Source organism: Gymnogyps californianus, chromosome 8, assembly GCF_018139145.2.
Source record: "Gymnogyps californianus isolate 813 chromosome 8, ASM1813914v2, whole genome shotgun sequence".
In the NCBI taxonomy this organism is placed as follows: domain Eukaryota; kingdom Metazoa; phylum Chordata; class Aves; order Accipitriformes; family Cathartidae; genus Gymnogyps; species Gymnogyps californianus.
The window spans coordinates 6,781,363-6,804,404 of record NC_059478.1 but is presented as its reverse complement, the minus strand read 5'-3'; the positions used below and the strand labels follow the sequence as shown (position 1 = coordinate 6,804,404).

Sequence of the window (23,042 nt, the reverse complement as noted above, 5' to 3'; positions counted from 1 at the left end):
CATGCTCCCATGCCACGAGCCGCAGTCCGCGGGGGCACGGTTGGAGGGGAACCGGGAGCAGTGGGCGGAGAGGGGCCACTCCTTCCCAGGAGATCCTCTCTCACATCCTGCGTGATGAGGGCCGGGACATGGGACCCTGTCTGACATTTCCACACCTGTTTCGCTGTGGTGAAGTGGGAAGTTAAAAACCTCACTGAAACTTGGGATCCTATGAACAGGGCTGGGAGGAACCTTAGGGCATTGCTTAGGTCATCTCCTGCCCCAACGCAGGATCAACTCTACTAAAAACTTTCTATACAGGAGCTTGCCTAGGGCATTTTTTTTAAATCCTCTGTGGGGGAGAGTCCTTGCTACCCCTGAACGACCTATTCCAGGACTTAACCATTCTCACACTTAGAAAATGTCCCTGAATGTCTATCCTGAATTGCCCTTGTTGCAATTTGAGCTGGCAACATTTTGTTCTAATCCCCATGGGTAAGAGAAATGTATTCCCTTCCTGTTTGTGGCAGCCTTTTATGTATTTGGAAACGGTTATCATGCATCCCCGCAGCCGTCTCTTCCCCAGACTAAACGCGCACGGCTCCTGCGGTCCTTCTGCAAAGCCAGACCCCAGGCTGTTCCCAAGACCCCGCCGGAGCCTCTCCATCAGGCCTCACCTTTCTCGAAACACGGTACCCAGTGGCGTTGGTACCCAGCAGAGGCTTAGCTACCGGGTCCTGCCTACTTTTATATGTCCCAGTGGGATGTTTGCCTCTTCCACAGCAGCACGGCATTGACTTTTTGATCTGCTGTACTCCTGGATCTTTATTTGTAAAAGGGCTGGCTAGCCAGCAGGTTCCCGTCTTGCATTTTCATGGATAATTACCCCAACTTAAGTACAGTACTTGGCACTTGCCCACATGGACTTGCACCCTACATTTTGCCGAGCCTTTTCCCATTTAGTCAAGAGCACTTTGACTTTGAATCCTGGCCTCCAGAGTGCTCGCGGCTCCTCCCAGATGGGTCCCATTTGCCAAAGACATAAACGTAATTTTTATTCCTGGTTTTGGGTCGTTAATAAGCATTCCCAAGTGCTCGCAGGACGAGGGCCGGGGTGGGGTGGGAGAAGCCAGGGTGGGGGACATATAATGGGAGTCCTGCTGGGTGGACTTGGTGTGGTCCCAGTGCTCGCTGGTGGCTGATGGCGAGTGGGCAGCGGGACTGATGGCGCCGAGGGGCAAACCAAGCCGGCGGGGAGAGGGAGCGAGGGCCGGTGCATCGGGCGGCCGCATCGCCTTTGTCCCCGGGCGGGGGAGAGCGGCGGCGAGGTGCGGGTCCATGTGGCCGCCGTGCCGTGCCGTGCCGTGCCGTGCCGTGCCGCGCCGCGTCGCGCAGCCCGCCGGCAGGCTGGGCCGGAGCATGTGCAGCTGCGGCAGGCACCTGGCAGGGAGCCGCAGCGCCGGGGATGTGAACCAGGCGGGGAGGAAGGCCCTTGACTCATCAGATAAATCCAGCCCCGCACGGAGAGCGAAGGCGGAGGAGGCGAGGCGGTGGCGCTGCTGCTGCTGCTAGCAGGGGAGGATGGCGGGGGACAGCGAGCAGAGGCTGGAGGAGCACGGGCAGCCCAGCGGCGGCGAGCCTTTCCTCATCGGGGTCAGCGGCGGCACGGCCAGCGGCAAGGTGCGGGGGCTTCGCGGCGGGGTCCGGGGGAGCTCCGGTGGGGGTGAGGGTTGGGGGGGGGAGCCCCGCGCCTTTCTCCGCGGCGCAGCCTCCCTCCGCCGGGCGCGGCGGCCACATGGCAGCGCGGCGGGTCCGAGCGGCCGCCCCGCCACGTGCGCTGCCCCGGGGCCCCCCGCCGGGCCGGAGGAGGCGGCGGCGGCGGCGGCGGCGGGGCCGGGCGGGCTCGTCGCCCCGGCCGTGCACGCTGCGGCCCGGGGAAGGATGAGCCGGCGGAGAGAGCGGGGCCGCCGAGGCCTCTGCCCGGGCGGCGGCTGCGGGAGCTCGGCGGCCGGGAGCCCCGGGGACACGTGGAGGGGCGGGGGGGTGCAGGCTTTATTCCCCCCCCGCCACCGGCTGGGACCGTGCTCCCCTCCGCCTCGCCGGAGGCTGGGGGGGGGGGGGGCTGCCGGAGGACAGCGGGCAGGGCTGGGGGCTGCGCGGGGCGTGGGCGGCCCCGGCCCGGCCGGGATGGAGGCGGCATCCACCCTGCAAAATCCTCCCTCCCGTGGCTTTAATGAACGCTTCCCCTCCGTCACCCTTTCACTTGCAGTGTCCCCAAGGGCTGCTCGCCCCGCGTTGGGTGCGATGCAATTATTTAATTTTTTTCGTGGTGTCGGTCGTGCATGGGGGGGGGGGGGGGGTGTGTGCCCTTTTCTGGCCAACTTTGGGGTAGCAGGAGTGGAAATTCTGCAGTAAATGCTGACTCACAGCGGCAGAACGACCTCTTTGCTGCGCCCGGGAGGGGATGGTCCTTGGCAGCGGCAGGTAGGAGCGGGGCGGAGGGCTGCGGGGCCAGCCGCGCTGGGGAGAGCCGCTCCGGCCGGGGTTAATGCGGGTTTTGTCTGGAGGGCTGCTACACCCAAACTGCAGCGCAGGGCAACTCCGGCAATGTTACGGCTTTTTCTTTTTTAAGTTATTTCATACAGTGGGTTTTTCTTTATTTGTTTAACTTGAGGTAGGTTGCTTTCTAGCCTAATATGAAAAGAAAATTACTTTTTTTTTTTTTTCTTCTTTAAGAGCAGTAAAACCAGATCCACAGCTAATCAGCCCTCCTATGCAGGGCAGCACAGGCATTCTACCTGCATTTTTAAGAGGCGTTTCAGAGAGCATGAATAGATTTGGAAGTAGCAATACCTTCGAAATATTTCTTGCTAAGGAAACTGAGTGTGGGCTGTCACAGGAGGAAGACAGAGCCTTATATCTCTGGGTTGATTTGTGTTTGTAGGAGGGCCCCTTTTTCTCTTGAAGAATGGCATAAGCCAACTGCTGTACCTCAGCCCATAATAACAGTGTTTTAAGAATGTGTCTCTAAGTACCCTATTGATTCTTGGATCGCTGTTCCTACTGCAAGGGGGAAAAATCCAGATATAACAGGGGAGGGATGGTGAGAGAGGATGCAATCTCCTCCACTGGGAACCAAAGCTGGATTGTTCCTGCATTACAGCTCCTGGTGACTCAAACACGCTGGGTTTGTCTGCTCTCTGATGCGTGGGTCTGCCTCTCTGTAGCTGTCCCAATAACATCGTGTCTGGCGCTGCTGAACTGTTATGTCTCTGAACACTGTGTCTCTGGCCCACAAGGTAAAAGCAGTGATTACAGTACAATACGCCACAGTTGTTCTCAACTTCAAAGTGAAAATGCTTAGTAGCAGCAGGCTGCCTTAGGAAAAAAAATAGGGAAATGGTTCTTTCTAGCAAGGGAGATGTACTAACTGGCTTTTCCTGTCTCTCAGCTTTGATTTCCCCCCCCTCCAGTGATTGCTGGCTGCTAAAAACCTCTGTGCAGTGCTGCCCGCTGAAGGGAATCCAGCAGATCAGTACAAAGTTTGTGGGAAAAGACTGCAAGAAGTGTGCTGGCAAAAAAAAGCTTGCTCGAGGAAAAGCAACAGGAAGAAAGGACCTGGGGCTTGTGCACACAGACCCTCAAATTCACATTTGATGCAGCTGCAAGGCAGGGGTGCAGTGGGGCTGTCCCCGATCTGGCTAGTGACAGTGCCCTGTGCCAGGCGATGCTGAGTGCCGCAGCACGCTCTGGGAAAGCAGTGGCGGGGCTGGTGTGGTTTGCTCAGCTAAGGGCTTGCCTGCAGCTAAAATCCAGCCCAGGGGCTGCCATGCAGGTGTGCTGGCTCTGGGTGAAAACAAAATGCTTCTAGAGGGAAAGCGAAGCAGGCACCTTTCCCACTGGGAAAGCGGCAAATCCATCCAACTCGCCTTCACACCAATTGAGGGTTGTTGTCATAACACACCCCTTTGGCAGCACACCAGCCCGAAGATAACGGAGGGCATTTGCCTTCCAAGGGCCCCCCCAGCTCCTCCCACTGCTGTTTTCAAGTCTAAGATGGGGAAAAAGGCTCCACAGTCCCCCCCCATCCCTCTCGATGTACCAGCACAGTCAGGCTGCGGAAGGAAGGGATAGTGTTTGTAGCTTGCCACAACTTGTTGTGTCGCATGGTGCCCTGGGGAAGCTGGCATCTGAAGCAGCCAGCCTTCCCTGAAGAGCTGGGGAGAGTGTTTGGCTGGTATTTCTTAAAGGCAGATTGGTGAGAACTCAAATTCAAAGGCTGACTGCTGTTCCCTAGTGAGCAAAAGAGGCTTGAGTAACTTTTGGTACTCAAATAGGAGGTAGAAACCTGAGCGCTCTCTGTATTTGGCTCTTAAAAGAAATCTGGACTGTGTTGGGAGCAAAACTGGGGAGCTGCAGAGGTCCTGGGCAGGCTGTGATGCTGCAGCCTCTACGAGGGCAGTGCCAGCTGCATGGTGGCTGTTTTGTGTCGGCTCAGCTGGCGCAGGCTCTTCACAAAAGCTTGCAGGAGGCAGCATTTCTCCCACTGTCCCCCGAAATCCAAGCACTGTGCAGCCCGGGCAAAGCTTGCTGCAGTCTCCTGATGTGGAGGAGATGACATGGCATTAAGACCCTCTCCTGTGCCAAAGCCAGAGAGGACTGCAACCGCCTCATTTCCTCAGAGGGATTCCCAAGGCTGGTTGTAGCATTTTCTTTCATCCTATAAGCTTTCAAGTGCTCTGCTGAAGTTCTTGTTTCCTTCTTATACCCATGGTCTTTGTGCTAACAGCCTCTCCCTCCCTCCCACAAGAGATTCCTGACTACCAAGGACTGCAGCATGCAAGGCAGGCAGCCAGGCTGCAGGCTGGAGGAAAGTTCAGCAAACTGACTACTGAGATGAGCTGGAAAGTGTTGGGATACCTCATTAAGCTCTTCACGTGTCCTCACTTCAGCTTAGCTCCTGAGACCTTGCAGCTCTGCTCGCAGTGCTGGAGTGGCTCGCTCCCAGCAGCAGTGGAAGCATCTGGTGCTGGGGTGGTTGCAGGGGCGGGGAGAGCTCTTCAAACTCAGGCTGAAGCATTAATTGCTTGTCCCCACATGCCGCAAAGCGAGGTGCTGATTGCTACCTTCCAACAGGAGGTTGTAAGAAAAGACAGATTTATAAAGGGCTGAACGCTTTCATTGGCTGCCTGGCCCTCAAACTAATGAAGGCTGAATATGGGTGCCACCATGGTCCAGTGGCTGCATCATTTGGATCTTGAGTTAGCACATAAAGTTGGAAATGTCTGTTTGAACAGGCAGCCTGAGAGTTGCCAGACTGCAGAGCACCAAAACTGTAGCGTGTGTTCAGCCAGATGTACTCTTCACTGTTAATCCATTAGGCACTTCTGCTTTAAACACCAGAAATGCTGTCTGAGGCTGAGCTGGCTGCCTAGAAGAGCGAGCTAGCCAGGAGGCTGAAGAAGGCTGGTATCACCCAGCCAGGGTGGGACAGCCAGCGTGTTGGTCCCCAGGGAAGCAGTGGCCCCAGCTGCAGCGCATCTCTGCATGAGGCAGTTCCCTCTTCACGTGGGGCTTCTTGCATGACAGAGCTCAGGCCCCTGTGCTAGCAAGGGCTGAGGTCCACCACAGCAGCCTGGGGGTCACTGCCACCATGTCACCACCTGGATGCCAGGCAAAGAAGCCCAGGGGAGACTTGGCAGTGACCCAGGGGGGAGCCATGGGAGGGGGACTAGCAGGGATTGCAGCAGTCCTGTGTCAGTTCAGCACCATTTCCTGGTGGCTGTTCGTTCTGTGGCTGGCAGGAGCCCTGAATCACAAGGTCTGACTTGCACACATTGACACCAGTGTTTAACTAGAGACTCGCCAAACTTTCTAGTAGAATGTTACTCTGTGCCAGCCCCTGATCAGACTGATACACAGGACGTTTTGATGGGTCAGCCCTTTCCTGTTACTGATTTGAGTATGTGCAAGTTCGTTATGGAGCCTGCTTACCGTAGTCCTGTGGGCTCAGCCAGCTCTAGGCTATGGAGTTTGCAGCAGGGGCTCGAGAAAAATATCCTGCATCTAAAACCAGTGGATTGGGAGGGATTGTGTTAGGGGGTTTGTTTTCATCCCCATGCGTAATCTGTGTTCAGATCCTCTGTGTTTGTGTGTGCCTGTTTATGTTCCAGCCCAGGACTGCTGATCACATGCACAGCGTCCCAGGGTGAGTGAACAGAAACCTGGCTATCCCAGTCCTGGACTGGTTGGCCTGTGGCTCACAAAGGGAAAGGCAGGAATGGTGAACCTGCCTGGGAAAGCTCTGGGTGGAGGCCCAGGCTTTTGGTACGAGAATAGCAAGTTTCCAGTCCCAGTGCTGCCATACGGATGTGCTCCATTAGGACTGGAAAGGATTGCATGGGTCATGAACTAGCTCTCTGCAGTCGCAGGCAGACATTTAATAGATGCTGTGGGACCCTTCCCAATTTGGTATCTGTTCTGTCACCCCAGTCCACCAAGCACTTCCTAATACTCTATAATTAACATAACCTTACAAGAAGAGACCAAAATCCATAATTAGTGTGCTGCAGGAGATAAGCTGGAGAGAAGGGCAGCATTACCACGGCTCCTCATTTCACAGGGGGCTCTTACTCAGTTTGGTCCCTGATGCCTGGAAAGGGAACCATGCTACAGGAGACATCAGAGAAATGCAACAAGTAATCCCAGTGGTCCCTGATGTGATCTTAGGGAAAATCCTGCCAGATCCCAGAACTGGAGACTGTTTTATCCACAAGCATGTGATGAGGACACCCCAACCAGGCTCCTGTGGATGCAAAGCCATCAACAGCCCCTGCCAAGCCTGCTCGCATCCAGATCCTACAGGAAGGGGGTTATGGCAGTGGTGACCCTAGAGATAACCTCTGGGCTTCTTTCCCTGGTGGGAGGTAGAATGTGACTGCTGCTGTCTGTCCTTGCTCCTGGCTGTAGCATTTGTTGTGGGCCAAGGGCATTGCTATGTTGGGGAGGACTGTCCTCGTGGTGAGCAGCATCTTGGCTCAGGGCGAGCAGCCTGCAGCGGTGGCAGGAGTCTGTGCGCCTCTTCCTTCCACGCTGGAGCGCAGCACGTGCCTCTCCTGGTAGGTCTTGCTTCTGGCACAGCCCTTCTCCCTTTACCTGCTCCCGAGGGGACTGGCAGCTTCAGTATTTCTTTAGGACTGGAATCACTTTATCGGGCATAAGTCACTTTTGCTAGGTGTCTAGTCTAGAGTCCTTGGGAGGATGGGAGGTCCTCCCTGCTGCTATATTGGGAGCCTAGTGAGCAGCTTGGTGTAGAAATCCCTCTGCAGTGCAAGGCTCCCTGGGGATGGATGGACTGTGCTGAGCGAGCGGGTTTTAGCATATCCACATGCACAAGGCTTATGGATTCCTGCTTAAGGCCTTACCAGCCAGGGGCAGAAGTACCCGTAGTGTCCTGTCTGCCGCAGCAAACCTGGGGCTGAAAGCATCAGCTGTGTCCTGCCTGGTACCTTCACATGGTGGTTAACTGTAGCACTGTCTGTCAGCTTTCTCTCTAATACCCATCTGAAGTCAGAATTCACTGGTCTGATCAGAGCTACCCAAGAGGGATTGTGGGATAATCTGCGTAATAATACTGGGAAATTAGTTAACTCCTGGAGAATATCTGAGCAGCTGGCTATAGGCCATGAGTGAATATGAATTAAATATGTAATTTAATTAATATCTTTCAAATAAATGTCAGGGGTAGGGCTCCGAACACCCGTCTGTTGAGTTTCTTCTCTTGTGTACCATCTTTCTCCTTTTGGGAAAATATGCTGGAGTTCTTCCCCAGGTGCTCTCAGCGTCTTCCCTTCCCAGCAGAATAAAGCTGTACTTCTTCCTTAAACACTAGTTATTTGTGTGCTTGGTTCAGAGGAGGAGTCCTGCAAGGGGAGCTGCAGCTGCTTCTGTTCAGGAATAACATCTCTGAGCTCGCTTCTTGTGCTGTGATGTGCAGATACCTCCCTCTCCGCCGTCTGTGTGGTGTGGGTTGGTTTGCACAGCTTTCCCAGGGAGCAGCTCAAGCGCAAAGTCTGGGGGAGTGCAGCTCAGTGGGGCGCAGCCAGTTTGCTCAAACCTGGAGCTGAGTTCCCCTTGCTGCAGCGTGTGGAAAGTCATGAACGATGGCAGAGAGGCTGGGGCTCCCTGCCTGCATGCTTGGAAAGTCCTGCATCGGTTTCATGTGGCTAACATGGGAAAGGTCTGCTTGCAACCATGGCGGCTTAGAGGCTGCTGTGTCCTGTCTATATTTAGTTTTAAACAAGTTCTGGAGGAAGGGAAGGCTTTTGCTTGAGAAAGCATCCTGTTGTGCGGCTGAATCACCATCAGTGTTCACTTTGGGTCATGGCGAGGTATGCACGGACAATGTAGATCTGGGGAAGGGGCTGAGCAGAGGCAAGGAGCCCTGTCATGCCTCTCATCTTCCTGCAGATGAGATGTGTCATGCAGGGCAGAGCTAGGGATGGGGCTGAAATCACAGAGTTTCTGTATTGGGATTCATCTATAGCATCATGTCATCTTCCTCAGGTCATCCTCCGTTTGCCTCTGCAGTCCCGGGCTTCTCAGAGAAGAAACAATTGTCGTCTTCTCCCCTGGGAGAAGCAGTTAGGAATTGGCAAAGGAAGGAAATTGAGCCCAGGTTGTCCCTTCAAGTGGGTGCTGAGTGCATGTGTCAGCACCACGTGTCCCCTCGGTTACCGTGCATCCAGGCTGGTTGCACCCTGGCACGGTACTTCGCAGTCATGCTTTGGTCTTGGTCTTTCTGGGCGTCTGCAGGCCTCCCCAGAGCCTAACGGCTATCATTTCCAGTTATTAGTGTATTTTTCACACTTCTGATTAACATCGGTCACACGTATGTATGTAGTACTGGTTTGGGAGAAGGGGGTTTAAGCAGGGGACATGCGTCATTCATTTGGAGGGACGCTTCCTGAGGCTGGGAGTTTCTGTTCCCACTGTGTAGGGGAATTTGTAACCTCTGTGTTTCTGGTTTTTCTTCCTCCTTTGCTTAGAGTGTTTATCGACCAAGGGGAAAAACTGCCTGTCCAGCTGTAGGAGGTATTCAGACTGGCATAAGGGAATGCTCCTCATGAACCATTCTTGTTTCCATCACAAATGACCGTGAGGAAAGGAAAAAACTTCTTCACTTAGACCTCGCCAAGGTTTGCTGCCCCACTAAGGCAAGCTGAATGCAACCCTCGGGTTGGAGGAACATGCCATGTCCCCCACTGTCCCTATGTCCCGCTGCACTTATGCAGGTATAATGTGCGAGCAGTGCCCTGGCCCACACCTTCTGCCTTTTGTGGGACCAAGGTGACATGTGTGCCTCTTCCCAGAGCCCAGGGGTGACATCCCTGCCCACCTGGGCAATGCGGTACGCTGAACCTGAGCTCGGTCCTGAGAGCAGGATGTCCTTGTGATCATCTTTCTCCACCACTTCTGATAGCTCTCCAAAGCCCACCAGAGAAAAGGGAAGGGTCTGTAGCATCTGCCTGGATGCTTTTGCAAGAGGCACTTGCCACCCCAGAGCATTGGATGGTAAATGCAGTCAGGATACCTTCCAATCCCTGTCCTGGGCCCCGGTGGGAGGACGTGTTCCTGTCTCCAGCTGCCGAGGGCTACTTTCTCCTTGGTTTTTTGTCACCATCAGGTGTCTCGAGTTGTGGGGTGTGGAACAGGAGGGTGATTTTTCAGAGCTGATAGAGACTTCTTTTCTCCACTTTCCAGGATCAGTAGACCAGAGATTAGTGTGCATAAGGCAGAAGAAAGACTGGCAGGAACTGTCTGATGCCCTCAAATGATTTTATTGTCTATCCATGTGCTGAGGTCCAAGGGGAGAGCGTGAGTGCAAATGGTGTGTTGCTTTCACTGATCCAAAGTAAAGGAGTCCTGCTCCCTCCCCCAGGCTGGGGAAAGCAGTTTCTGGTGTAGATCCGTATGGAGCCTGCTGATCTACAGGCTGGGCATCTGTCTGGGTGGCTGTGCTGAAAGGTGGTTTATTCCTAATTGCAAAGGGCCTGGGAAGTTTGGTGTCCTCGGCAGCTGTGGCCAAGGCTGAACCCTGCTGCGCTGCGTCTCCTTGCTGCATGGGCAGCACGGGAAGGCAGCAGCATCCAGGGGAGAGAGCAGGGAGGAAAAGCGGAGGAGAGGCACTGTGCACGCCCTGTTTTTGTGAAACCTATGGGATACAGCTGGATAAGCAATAGGGCTGACGCAGGCTGGAGAAGTATGTGGGGAGTGGGAAAACAGAGGAAATGGAGAATGGGCTCTGGCTTTGTGTCTCCGCATGCTGAAGGGCGAGTGACTGGCACTGACTTGCAGTGCTTTGTTCTGGGTGGTAGGAGCTTGCTGCAGGGCAGGGCTGCTGACGTGGCTCGGGAAGCACAACTTGCCAGCCGTGAGAGGCAGGAGAAGAAGGTGGGATGCTCAGGGAGACCCCATCCCTGACCCAAAAACCAAACCTGTGCTCAGGGCTGCAAGGACTACTGTCGGACAGCCCGAGCCAGTTTTCTCTGCAGCAGTGCTGTGTGCGGAGGCTCTCCAGCCAGGCTGGGGCTGACTCACAGCACAGCGGTCACAGCCAAGTCAGGTCAGCCTGGCCTGGAGGGGAAGAGACAGTCTCTGGGGACAGGAATGCCGTCAAATCTTCCAGCTTCTCAGGCAAACAGCCTTGCCCTCTGCCTGCTGGGGTGACCTCCTCTGCCAGGCATGCATTCCCCTCCCTGTTCCCTCTCACCACCGCTGTCTTCAGCTCTGCATCTGGAGGTTGCCAGCCAGGTATGGAGCAGGTGGTTGAGCCAGCAGGGAGGTGGGAGCATGGAAAGAGCTACGGGCAGGCTGGGGGGGGCAGGCTGGGGCAAGCAAACCTCTCTTTGCAAAGCAGAGCGCTCAGCGGAGAGTATTTGTGGTAACCGAGGCCAGGAGCGGCTCAGCTGGGCATCTGCAGCAAGCATGATTCGCAGGAGGTGAAGCAGCTCAGTTTGACACCAGGAGCACCGACTTCTCCCCGAACAGTGGATGCTGTGGGGCTGATGCGCAGGGCTCCCGCAGGCAGCAGATCTCTCCCCCACCGGCCTGACCTTGGCTCTTGCTGGCCGGGGCAGGCGTGCCGGCTGCCAGTTAGTGATGCAGTTAACACTGCTGTGTTGCGCAGCGGCCAAGAACTCTCCTTATGACTAAGGAGAAGGGACTGAAGCAGGCTTTGGGATTTGTCCCCCAAGCTGTGCTCTGATTCGCGTCGCAATGACGGGGTCCAGCGTGACCCTCAGCCATGCAGCTGGTGCCTGCTGCAGTGCCAGCAGAGTTGATGCTGATGCCGGCCACCGGCACCCAGCCCGCTCCATGTGGTGTGTGAGGTGCTGATCCCTGTGGCAGCAGTGCTCGTGGGGATCTTGCACGTGCAGCCAGAGCCATGTGGCTCTTCAGCCACTGGCTCTGCAGTGCCCTTAGTCTCACTGTGCCAAGAGGCACCAGGATATGCTCGCGGCTGCTCCTCCCAGCCCTGGCAGCTGAGGCAGAGATCTCTGGTAAAGTCCCAGGGCTCTCTTCCCAGTGTCTTTTCATCCTGGGCTTTGTTTAGGGTATGAAAACAATGTGGGTCTCCTTCTCTGAGGACTCTCTCCCTCCCTTCCCATGCTGTGGTGGGGTTTCTGGGCTGGACCAGAGCTGGGGAACGAAGGCACTGAGGCTGCCTCCCAGGGAGGAGGCACAGCCCTGGTGCCACACGCAACTCTGCTCCCTGGGGAGCTGCTGGGCAGGCTGGAGCTGGCTGCGGGGGCCCTGGGGGTGCAGCTGAACCCAGGCAGCGGCCAGCTGGTTTCCTGCTGCCATTTGTGCCCAGAATAGGAGCTGTGGGCAGGCCATAGGGACGGAGGAGAGGGAGGCAGGCAGCAAGCTTGCTGCTGCTTTCACACTGAAGGGCCCCACGGTGATGCCTCTGGAGCACTTTTCCATCAGTGGCTTTGGGCTGTGCCGTTGAGGGGACCACGAACTCTAGGCTGGAGGTCCAGCAAGCAGTGCCCCATGCCCCCAGGAATGGCTGTTACCTGGGGACATCCTCGCTGTGCAGCTCAGATACCACTTGCTGCTGACTTGCCTCCTCTGCTGTTCTTTTCCCAGTCCTCAGTATGCTCCAAGATCGTCCAGCTGCTGGGCCAGAACGAGGTGGACTACCGCCAGAAGCAGGTGGTGATTGTGAGCCAAGACAGCTTCTACCGGGTCCTCACCTCAGAGCAGAAATCCAAAGCGCTCAAAGGCCAGTTCAATTTTGACCACCCAGGTGAATGGAGAACAGTACCGGGACTCTGCCACACAGTGGGGGGTGAGGGCTGGAGCGGGACCCCCTGCTCCACCAGCAAAGAGCCTTGCATGGACACTGGGACTCTGTCGCCGCGTGGGGCAGGAGTGGGTGGCTTACTTAAGCTCTTGTGGAGCCAGGTCCGTCCCTGGCAGGGTGGCTGGGGGCCACCTGTGTCCCCTGCAGTACAACCTCTGACTCTCTTGCGAAAGAAACTGCCTCTGGGGTGGGGTGTTTGGGATGAGAAAGGGCAAGTTGTGAACCCTCAAACTCCTTAAGACGCTCCTCTTCTCCCTGCAAAAACATCCCCCAGTTTGAAAACCTTTCTGGTGCAGCTGGGTTGGGACCAGGGAGATCTGGCCTGTCACAGCCCCCTGGAGCCAGGAGCTCCATGTCCCCCCTTCAAGGAGAGAACAGTCTTGTGCAGCTGCTGTGCAAACTCCTCCACCGAGGGGGCCGTGCCCTGTTGCTGCAACAGGGGCTCTTTGAACCATCTCTGGGCTTGGTGGGGAAATTCCAGAGCCGCTGTCCCTTCGTCCCCACGAGGACAATGGCCGGAGGCAGCGAGCACCGAGCAAACAGAGCCCTGTCTGTCTGGCGACTTGAGGCTGAAACACTGCTCCAGTCTCTCCGAGGGCTGTAGCCCTGGAGGAGATGCCTTCCCAAGCCTGGGCTGTCAGCGTCACGGTACAAGGGTGGTATTGATCTCTGCAGGCCAGATCCCAGGCTGGTGCAAAGCAGTGAAGCCCCGGGGGCTCTGGGAGAGCTGGGCCTTGCTAAGCCCATGGGGACGCACAGGGCTTTCCTCCCAAGTCTGTGTGTCTGTCTGTCTCCAGTGTGGAGTGCCAGTGGCTCTGGCTAGGCTAAGCTCAGCGTCTGGTGGGTGGGAGAGGTTGCAAAGCTGCCTCGGGTAACGTTTCTTCTCTCCTCAGATGCCTTTGACAATGAGCTGATCGTGAAAACCCTCAAAGAGATCACAGAAGGGAAGACGGTCCAGATTCCTGTCTATGACTTTGTCTCCCACTCCAGGTCTAACAGCCACTCCTGCCTTGCTGTGCCTCTGCTAACGCCCTGCGACGCGGCACGCAGCCCTGCCAGCCCAAACCGCCTGCCCCTCCGCTCTTAGGCGCCTAACGTGCCAACCGAAAGTTTCAATCCTAACTACTCCAGACCCCTTGGTTAGAGGATCCAGGGCAGATACAGGCACAGTCTGAGGGTCTGGAAAGCTGCGCAGCCATGCAGTGGCATCCAGCAACATACAGGCGTCAGTGGAGGGGGGTTATGGCCCCCCTTTCCTTCCCCCATCCACACTTCCTCTCCCCATAAACTCTGTGTTTGCAGCTTTAACAAGTATTCCAGGCTCAAACAGCCTGGCACTGCCAGGAAAGGAGGAGGACGACAGTTCTTGCTCCTGTAACTCTTCCCTTGCATGTGTTCAGCTTGTTTTTGCATGCATGTGTTGGTCATGGATAGTGTGACCCTGCTCCATTTCCCACAAAAGCGCTGTGGTGTCAGGGGAGCGCTGCCTGGTTCCCAGGGGAGCAGAGTTGGCCCTTGCAGGTTCCCGTGGGTCAAGCCCCATGCATAGGCTTTCTGGGCTTTACGGCTTGGCAAATAACACTTGCAAGCAGCAGCTGGCCAAGGTGGGGGGAGAAGGTCTAGTCTGCTTCCTGCCCTGCCGTTTGTCCTTCTAGGAAGCATACGTATGCCTTGGATTCCCTTCACCACGGTGGGGTAGGTCTGCCCTCTCCTTGGTCACCCCCCTGGTGCAGCAGTGATGTCCTGGGGTTGGATGCTCCCAGTGCCTAGGAGCACCGCTGTTTCCCCCCACCTCTCTTGGCTTGTTTCCCCCCACCAGCATATTGTGACTCCTTCTCTCTGCTAGGAAAGAGGAGACGGTGACCGTCTACCCTGCCGACGTGGTGCTCTTTGAAGGCATCCTGGCCTTCTACAGCCAGGAGGTGCGGGATCTCTTCCGCATGAAGCTCTTTGTGGACACGGACGCAGACACCCGGCTGTCCCGCAGAGGTGAGGCCCAAACATGCCTTGTGCAGTAGGGACAGAAATGTCACTTAACTGATCTGGGCAGCTGGTTGGAGAGGCAGGTGACAGTGACCAGAGCAGAACTGGAATTGGCACAAAGCTGTGCTGCTGCTAGCAAAGAGCCAGGGAGCTTTTCCTCCCCAGTGCAGAATGTCACATAGGGCAGCTTATGGCAGTGGAGAGCACCTTGCTCCATGTCTCTTAGGATTCAGTGGGGTTTTCGCTGCCTTGTCTGGGATTCCTCCTTTGATGCATGCAGCAATGTGACTACTGAGCATGCTGTGTCCTCACATGGCCCTGCAGCACCAGCCCCGTGCCATCAGCTGAATGGCAGCTGTTGCTGGTCAGCAGGTACCAGCAGGGAAGGGTGCAATGGGCAAGGCAAAGCATCTCGACTGTTCAATCAGAAGGCAGTGCCTGATGGATCTGCTCAGGACCTGGGGCACGGGTGTGCTCTGAGGATGGCATTTGGGCGTGAGGGTGTCCATCGTGGATGATGCAGATAGGGAGTCTGGTTGTACATCTTGGTCCATGCAAGCACAGCCAGCGCAGCGTGGAGACTCTTTGTGGTACTTGGCACTGGGGTGATGGCTCTGGGGGCAAAGAGCCCTAGAAACCAAAATATGCCTCTCTAGGACTCCCCATGTCCAGCTGGCTTGGTTGTGGGTTGCCAGCTGACATAGGAGGGACTCTAGCTCTGCAGGGCCTGCATGGCTTGAGATGCCGTTCATTTCAAAGCAGCCTTTAGGAGTGGGGTCACTGGTGTAGCACCTGAGTCTCCTGGATGACTAAGAAAGCATTTGGGGACTCTTGGGGCAGAATTCAGTTCTGTCTGAACTGTCCCTACCCCTGCCTGGCTCCAACAGCCTCCACAGGGTGTCTGGGGATGTAGACGATGACTTCAAGGAGAGGTCCCGCCCAGACTCTGTGCTGTGTCTCAGTGCATCAGCCTGGGACTGCTTGTGTGCATGGGACTGTTCCACTCTGCAATGGAACTGGTCTTGCCTGCCCTCCTGCTGTCAGACAGATACACAGCCTCCTCCGCTGTTGGGATGTCATCAGTGCTGATTAAAAGCTCCTTTTTACGCATCCTTCTTGACCCTGCCCACTGTTCTTGCATGACTCATCCAGGGAGGTGACAGCACAGTCATTGTAGGGAGATGTATTAGCAGGTCACAGATACGCATTTGCAAGATCCCGTGATGTGAACCTTATCCCTTAAGCAGACTGTGCTGTGCAGGAACTTGGGTTCACACCCAGCCACGGGGTAGCACACGTTTTTGGCAGTGCCTTGTATCAGCTGTCTGAAGACAAGGCGTTGCCTTGTGCATTTGCAGAGCCACATGACCGTGTGTGCATCCCAATCATGCTGTGGAGTGTGTGGTTCAGTCAGTTCAGACTTGGTACAGAACTGTGAGCTCAGGGCTTGAGAACTGGTTGAGATCCCATTGACGAAGAACCGAGACCATCCAGCTGCCGACAGAGCTAAACCCTGTTGTGCTGCAGCTGTCGGACGAGGTCCTGAGCCACATGGGCCCAGGCCATTCTTGGGGTATTTCTCCCACCCACCATCAATCACTAAAGCCTTGCAAAGGGGCAGCTAGGCTGGTTGAGGTGCTGGTGTCTCCTAGTTAGGGCAACTCATCGGCCTCCTGATAGGGAACTGACCATTTGGCGGTCTCCTGGCCTGCCGTCAGCAGTTGGTAGGACCACAGCGGCAAATCTGTTTACTCTATGTCTCCCTGGCATTTCTGGGAAAGGAGAGCCTGTATGTGAGGTGCTGAAGGTATAATCATGTCCCTGGAACGTAGCTGGAGGCAGCTTGTAGCAAAAGTCGGGATCTTGCATTGTGACATGGCCCTGAGTCATCTTGCTCTCCCAGAAGTCCTGAAGAGTTGCATCAATGGGCTTTCCAGCTGGGCAGCAGTGGGAGATGAGGTTCCTGGAAATGTAGCTGACAGCTCTGTTAATCAGTAGCACTGGGGTTCAGTATGCGTGACTCGCACTGTCCCCATCTCAGCACCTCTCCCAAGAAAAATGCTGCTACCAAAGCGCAAGAGGCAAGGTCTGTCAGGTGCCTCAAACAGTCTGATCCGTGCAAAGCTGATTCTGGCTGAGGTCCCTCGCTGCCCTGTCCTTGGCCAGCTTCCGTAAAACAAAGACCAAGTCAGGTGTCACGTGCATGTTTCGGGCCTGATTTGAGTGATGTCTGCCTGCTGGCTCTGGACGGGTGCTGATCCATCCTTGGGACATTTGCCTGCCCTGCAAGTAGAGCGGGATACCTCCAGACAGGATGCGTGGTCTTAGCCTGGGTTGCTGGGACCCGTTGCTTTGGGGCCAGGTACAAGACAGTGGGTGCTTGACTTGTGTTTGTGTGTGGGGTGATTGCTCTGCTGTGGTCTGCCCTGGGAGCAGGCAGGAGAGTTTTGGCCTGTCAGGACCGGCCCCTGGCAGCCTGGGCACTTGCCCTGTGCAGCTCACAGGCCTCCCGCACGCCATCCCAGGCCAAGCGTGCTGTAAATACACCCACGCTGTGCTCCTTCCCCACCACAGAGCAGCCAACAGACAGAGTCTGGGACCTGGGAAAGAAAAGTCTCTCTATTTTATTTTTCTTGCCTGTTTTTCTGTATTGTTTGAGCTGGGGCTTGCTCTCGCTCTCTGGAGAAGGCAAGGAGCTGACTAGAGCAGCCTGGGCTGGACTGAGCCGTTCCTGGAGCAGGCAGGGAGCTGGCACACATCCTGCTGCCAGCCCTTTCTTCCCCCCATCACCTCCCCTGCGCAGGACTGCGAAAGGGCACGCTGCAAAGCTGCTGGCTGACGGCAAACAGAGCCGCGGGGATGGTGCCAAACCAGCACTGGGAGAACGGCACTGTCCTGGCCCTGCAAGCACACGGGCAACGGCTGCCGAGCAGGTCACGCAGGCTGGCAGTGCCGTGGCTTGGCTCTGCTTGGCACGTGGAGAAGACTTACTCCGAACCCAGTGCCAGGTGCTAGCATGCTGGGGAGGAGCCAGCCAGCCCCTTGGGGAGAGCCAAGAGCCGTCTGCTCGGCCACGGGGCTGTTTTGGCTCTTACCCATGGATTGAATTCCTGCTGAACTGTGGCACTTGTCCACGCTGAAGTGGCTTCAGACCGGAGATGGCAATGGCCCAAATACCTCGTGCAACCAGGGTGTAAGGCCCAAATGGCAGAACAAGCAGGAGGCCAGCTTGCTCTCCTGCCTCCTGAGCTGATCTCCTCCAAGCACCCGCTCAGCCTCTGGTTGTGGGAGCCTGCTTCGCCTTCCCATCCCACTCAGCTGCGGGCAGCACAAGGAGCCTGGCAGAGCTGGGTAGGTGGGTGAGTTTTGCTCTCCTCACCTCTGCAGACCTGAGTTAAACTGCGCCTTAATATGTGTATGGGTGAACCCCACTGCTTTTCTATTCTTTGGGCACCTCTGCAGTGGGACAACTGGGAGAACGCTCCATCCTTAGGCCAAGGGCAGGGCAGAGTGACAGGAGGGATGCAAGGGCTGAGGCTGGGAACAGTCAGGACTGGGGTGGCACTGGTTACAGCTGGAATGTGCTTGCAGAGCTGAGAAGGGAGGGAGGCTGAGAAAAGCCCTTGGTCAGGTCAGCCAGCCCTTGGCTTCCGGGAAAGCTTGGAAGTGGGTTAAAAGCATGTAGCTGGGCTGGGGTATGCTTGGACATGTGGGCAGCAGCTTCCAGGAAGAGACCTCGGGCAAAATACCTGGGTGGCTGGCCAAAGGCTGTACTGAAGGGAAGGGGGATGGAGCGATTCATGTCTCAGCTCCTGACTGTGCCTTACATCTTCCCCGCAGTGCTACGAGACATCAGTGAGCGAGGCAGGGACCTCGAGCAGATCTTATCTCAGTACATCACCTTTGTCAAGCCTGCCTTCGAGGAGTTCTGTTTGCCAGTAAGTAAGGGGAGTCACACCCACAAGAGTCTGCCAAATGTCTCATACCCTGCCCAGCTCCTCAGACAGGAGCATTTTGTGCCCCAGAGCTCAGGTCAGCCTGCCTTGCCTTGCTCCCTCCCTGCAGGCACTGGCAAAAATGGGGGTGCCAGTGCTGGCCGGGGCAGGGTGAGATGGGGACTATTTATACAGCCGCTGCCTTCCTGGTGAGATCACCCTCCCCTATGGGAAGGCCGACGCAGCAAGAGAAACCCTTCCCTGCACAGGGTCTGACAAACCAACACCAGGCAGCTCAGCAGATGCCAGCCCAGGAGGGAAGATCCTTGGCTGCATCCAGCCGGGGAGGAGGAGATCCCTGCCCCGAGGCAGTGTTCGCTGTATCTGCGTCCTGTTTTGGGCTGTCCTGCCTGCCCTTTTCACCCTGCAGTGAAGCTTCTTGCTAGCTGGATGCTTGGGAGAGCAGGGGAGCTTCTTCACATCCCGCAGCACAGAGTGATGGGCCTTGCAGGTTGCATTTCCTGGCTGGTGAGATGCCAAGGTGTAGAGCAGACAGACGTTGCTCGGGGCCAGGGTTGCAAGGTTTGTCTGGAGAAAGGAAGCTACTTTGAGAGCTGATAATTGAGGCAAGGCTCCCTAGCAGACAGGGACTTTGCATGCGGGAGACCACTGCAGTCCTGCAGAACTTGCAGGTGAAATAGCATGTTTGCAGGACTAGCCATTGCACACCTCTCCTGGCTTTCGTGGAGAGGAGCCCATGCCTTGGTTCTCAAGGCTTTTCAAGCAGATGTGGTAGTTATATGAGGAATTTCTTCTTATTCTGGAGGAATTGAGCCAGCAGAGTCCTGCAACCTGGGAACTGCTGGCCAGCACCACAGGCAGGAATTGAACCTGTGCCTCCAGCCTCAGGAACATCTCTGTGCCTGTCTATGTGGCCAGCTCTGCCCTTTCCCATAAGAGGGGCTGATTCTTTCTGTGCTACAAGTTCTCTTCCTGGCTCCTGGGCAGCACCCTTTTCCTCTGTCTCACTCAGTTGTGGCTCTGGGGACCAACGTCCAATTCCAGTGTAATCCCAGAGAGGCTTTTCCTGAGAGGCAGGTCCAGCTTGGTGGCTCCCCTCCTTGCAAATCCCCAGCAAGGTAAATCCGCAGCTTTGCAAAGCAGCAGATGCTGCATCAGTCTCTTCTGTTGAAGAGTCTGTAGGAGGACGAAATGTGAAACAAGGAGGGTAGAAAACAACTGCTTTGTCCCTACCCACCAGCTTTGCAGTGGTCTGCTCCCACCTGCTTCCAACCTGGTAGTGCGCTCAGCTGCAGAGCAATTGCATGCGGATGTCGAGCAGGCTCAGCACCCACTGTTCCTGTTACTCGACTCCTAAACCAGCTCTGGGCCAGGTGGTCCAGCACTGAAATGGTCCAGCATGTCCTGGTGATTTTTTTTATATGGCTGGAAGCACCTGGAGGTGTCGGGCAGACTGGCTTGTTTACTGCTGGTAGAGCATGGCTGTCAGGAAGCTGATCAGCTGTAAAAGCTGACACAAGTAGGGGAGGAAACTGAGACTGGCACCTGCAGGTGAAAATAGGTCAGGACTGGTGTCTCGAATCAGACCTTTTTTGGAAGCGATGCTGGTAGAAAGTTCTCCCCACATCCCAGGCAGATCATATGGCTGTGCCCTGCATGTCCACACAGCCCAGGCATGCCAACTCTTGCTCTTGTACCAAGTCTGGCTGGATTCAGGGGGAGGTTGTTCCCAAAAGCATCAGCTGCTAGCATCTTGCAATCGTGAGGCTTTTTAATTTCAGGTTTTGTTAGGGTGCCTCTTACTGGAATCTGTATGAGCTCATGAAAATGGAATCAAGGTGCAAAGCATGGCCCTCAAAACACAGAGCAGAAGACAAGTAAGAGCATCCAAAATGTATTATCAGCAACGACATAACCTCCCAGCGGGTTTGGGTTTGGCAAGGGGAGGGAAAGGACCTGCCTTGGGAAGCAGGGACAATGCCCCAGCCTGGTGGCTCTCCACTTTCTCTCTAACGCAGTGCTCTCTCTCCTCCCAGACCAAGAAGTATGCTGACGTGATCATTCCGAGAGGAGCAGATAATGAAGGTGAGTGGACCCAGACACTACCATTACGTCCTGGCAGCCGGCTTTGGGCTGTTGCTGTTGTGGCAGAGTTAGGTAGGAGGTAGCAGGACCTGCCATGGAGGTGACTCGGGCCACTGCCACTCGAGAAAGTGCTGTTACCACACACGTGCTGAGATGAGCCTCTGCCCTTTGCTCCTGCCTGGAGCATTAGGGACTGGGAGTTCGTGCTCCTCTGATCAAGCCTGGGAGCCCATCTATGTCCAGTGCCTCCAGGCAAACTCCTGGCCCATCCCACACAAAGGGAAATGTGCTTCTCCAAGGCCAGACGTGCAACTGGGACAGCCAGGTCTCCACCTGGCTGGAATCAGCCTGACCGTACTGGCTTGAGTGCCAGGCTCAGCCAGGGCAGAGCGGTGAAGTCCCAGCAGGGCAGCTCCTCTCCGCAGGGTTGCAGCTCCCTACCGCGTGATAGGAGGGGATAGGAGCAGGGGAGACAGCAGGGTCATTGTCTCTGACTTGGCTCTAGTTTATTTGCAGTGATCCTAATGCAATCTCTCTCCCATGTCTTTCCCTCCCTTTTGCTCACAGTGGCCATAAACCTGATAGTGCAGCACATCCAGGACATTCTTAACGGAGGACTCAGCAAACGCCAGAGCAACGGCTACCTGAATGGCTACACTCCTCCCCGCCAGCGGCAGCCCTCAGAGTCCAGCAGCCGGCCTCACTGACCCCACGCGGCAGGCGCGAGGCTGGGGGCGGAGGGCGCTCGGGCCCTGCCACTGCCCCTCTGTACATACTGTCCGTTCATTCCCCCCTTATCTATTTAAGAAACCAGACGGAGATGAATGCCTTTAATTTTGTATGTTGGAAATGCTGAATGAGAAGCAGCCGGCTGCTCGGGAGCCTGGACCGCCCACAGCTCCTGGCCTTGCTCAATAACTCCTCCAGCACGGAACCGGCTATAAATCTCTATAAATATAGAATTGCTCTATTTTTGTGTAAATGCAGAATAATGTAAAATTACTTGCCATAAGGTATTTGCCAGGCTCAGTGTTGCTGGGAGGGGGCTGGGAAGAGGGTCCTGGGAGATGTTGGTGTCAGGATCTTCACTTCAAAAGCGGTAAGGAAGGAAGAGCATTCAACAGCTGCTTTAGTGTCGCAGTGGTCTCCATCCCAGGGAAGGGATGGGCTGTGATGGAGGTGGCAACTTGAGTGCGGCATGGATTTTGTGACTGGGCTGGGGTTGCCGCCTCCTGCTACTGCTGTTCAGGTCCAAGCAGCGTGGTTTTGGCTGGCAGGCACTGCACAATGCCACTGGGAGTTGGGAGAATGATGTGTAATACCTCCCCTGACTGTCTCTGCACCTCCAGGTCTCCGTCCCTCAACAGCATCCCTTTCTGTGTCTGACACCCCTTCCCACCTCAGGTGTGGGTGTGCTGTCACACCCTCCAGCAAGGACCTGGTAGGTGATGTGGGGTATGTGATCATATAAACATGGCAGCTTGCGTCTTTAGCAGTCTCACTGCCTGCCTTGGGTGGGGACGGCACGTGGATACCTTCAGCCCCTCTGGAGCTCAGTGGCCATGTGTGGGGGGACTCCTAGCCGAGCCCTGGGCTCAACCCTAAGCCTCGAGGTTGGCTTGCAGAAGGTCAGAGGTGTGTCTGTCATTCCTCACTTGGAATGATTTTGCTCTTGGATGGGGGGGTTTGGGTCTGTAAGATATGGTTAAGGGAGAACCAGCCTCTTCTGAAAGAAAGGGGCAATGGATGATGAAAGGCAGCTGCTGAGCAGCCTGTCTGAGGGGGGACAGCAGTGTGTAGCAGTTCCTGGGCTGCCTAGGATCTTCATATGGGACATCCACAGATCCCAGCTGGGTAGCATGAAACTGGATGCCCAGGAGTCCTCTGCTCCCCTTTTTCAGAGCATGGTGTTGTCTGGCCTGTGTCCCTTTCATTGCATCCTGGTGGAGGACACTGTGTCCCTGCAGTATTGCCATCCCCAGGGCTGCCCAGGGAGTGCCCTCCCTTGCCCCAGGTGAGAATTAGTCTCCACTAACCTGGTAGTGCTGCAACAGCCGTGTCCCTGGAGAGCCTGGTGGGGTTGTACTGCAGGTCTGGCGATGCCTGGAGAGCCAGGTGGGGCAGCTGGGCTGGGGCAGGGGCTTGGTGGGAGTCAAGGAAGGGGATGTGGTGGGATGGTAGCCGGGAAAGATCCTTTGACCCATGCTGCTGGGACTGACTTGCCCTGCTGAAAACAAATTTTCGTAGGCATTCCGCGAAGCCTGGAGCAGGGACTCCTAGCCTTGCTCCCTCTGATTTCCAGTCTTTTCAGAGCATTGGTTTTGCTCTGCATGGTTAAAAGCTTAAGACATTAGACATTCAATGCTCCATCACTCTCCAGCCCCATGTGAGCTGAGACAAGCTTTGATTTTTAACACAGAGAGCAAGAAAGGAAACGCTTTTCCCAGTGACCGCTGCTGGGGCAAACTCATTCCCTCTTGGTCTGTGATGGGGACACATGGCAGCCCTTTATCCGCCTCCCTGTCTGCAGACACTCCCTGAGGCATGTCAGCTTTGCCATAATCAAGGGCTGGCACTGGCTTATTCTAGGTACAGCCATAGGTAAGAGGGACCGAAGCCCTGCAGAACTGGTGAGGTTTCTCAGGGCTTAAGCAGCCAAGACAGCTCTC

At 55.8% G+C, this 23,042-nt stretch overlaps 1 protein-coding gene across 1 annotated transcript; it reads left to right on the top strand.

Moving 5' to 3' along the window:
* Nucleotides 1-1,523: 1,523 nt before the first annotated feature.
* Nucleotides 1,524-22,506, top strand: UCK2 (uridine-cytidine kinase 2). The gene is made up of 7 exons (XM_050901338.1): nucleotides 1,524-1,659; nucleotides 12,133-12,292; nucleotides 13,243-13,339; nucleotides 14,196-14,338; nucleotides 18,173-18,270; nucleotides 20,325-20,373; nucleotides 20,941-22,506. The coding sequence occupies exons 1-7, from the start codon at nucleotides 1,561-1,563 to the stop codon at nucleotides 21,078-21,080; spliced, it is 786 nt and encodes a 261-aa protein (XP_050757295.1). The 5' UTR covers nucleotides 1,524-1,560; the 3' UTR covers nucleotides 21,081-22,506.
* The last annotated feature ends 536 nt before the right edge of the window (nucleotides 22,507-23,042 follow it).

Bases quoted from the DNA above. Each gene is read 5' to 3' on its own strand.
- UCK2 (XM_050901338.1), top strand. From the start codon at position 1,561: ATGGCGGGGGACAGCGAGCAGAGGCTGGAGGAGCACGGGCAGCCCAGC. The intron at 13,340-14,195 runs GTCTAACAGCCA...TCTCTCTGCTAG, and splicing joins GACTTTGTCTCCCACTCCAG to GAAAGAGGAGACGGTGACCG. The intron at 18,271-20,324 runs GTAAGTAAGGGG...CTCTCCTCCCAG, and splicing joins TCGAGGAGTTCTGTTTGCCA to ACCAAGAAGTATGCTGACGT.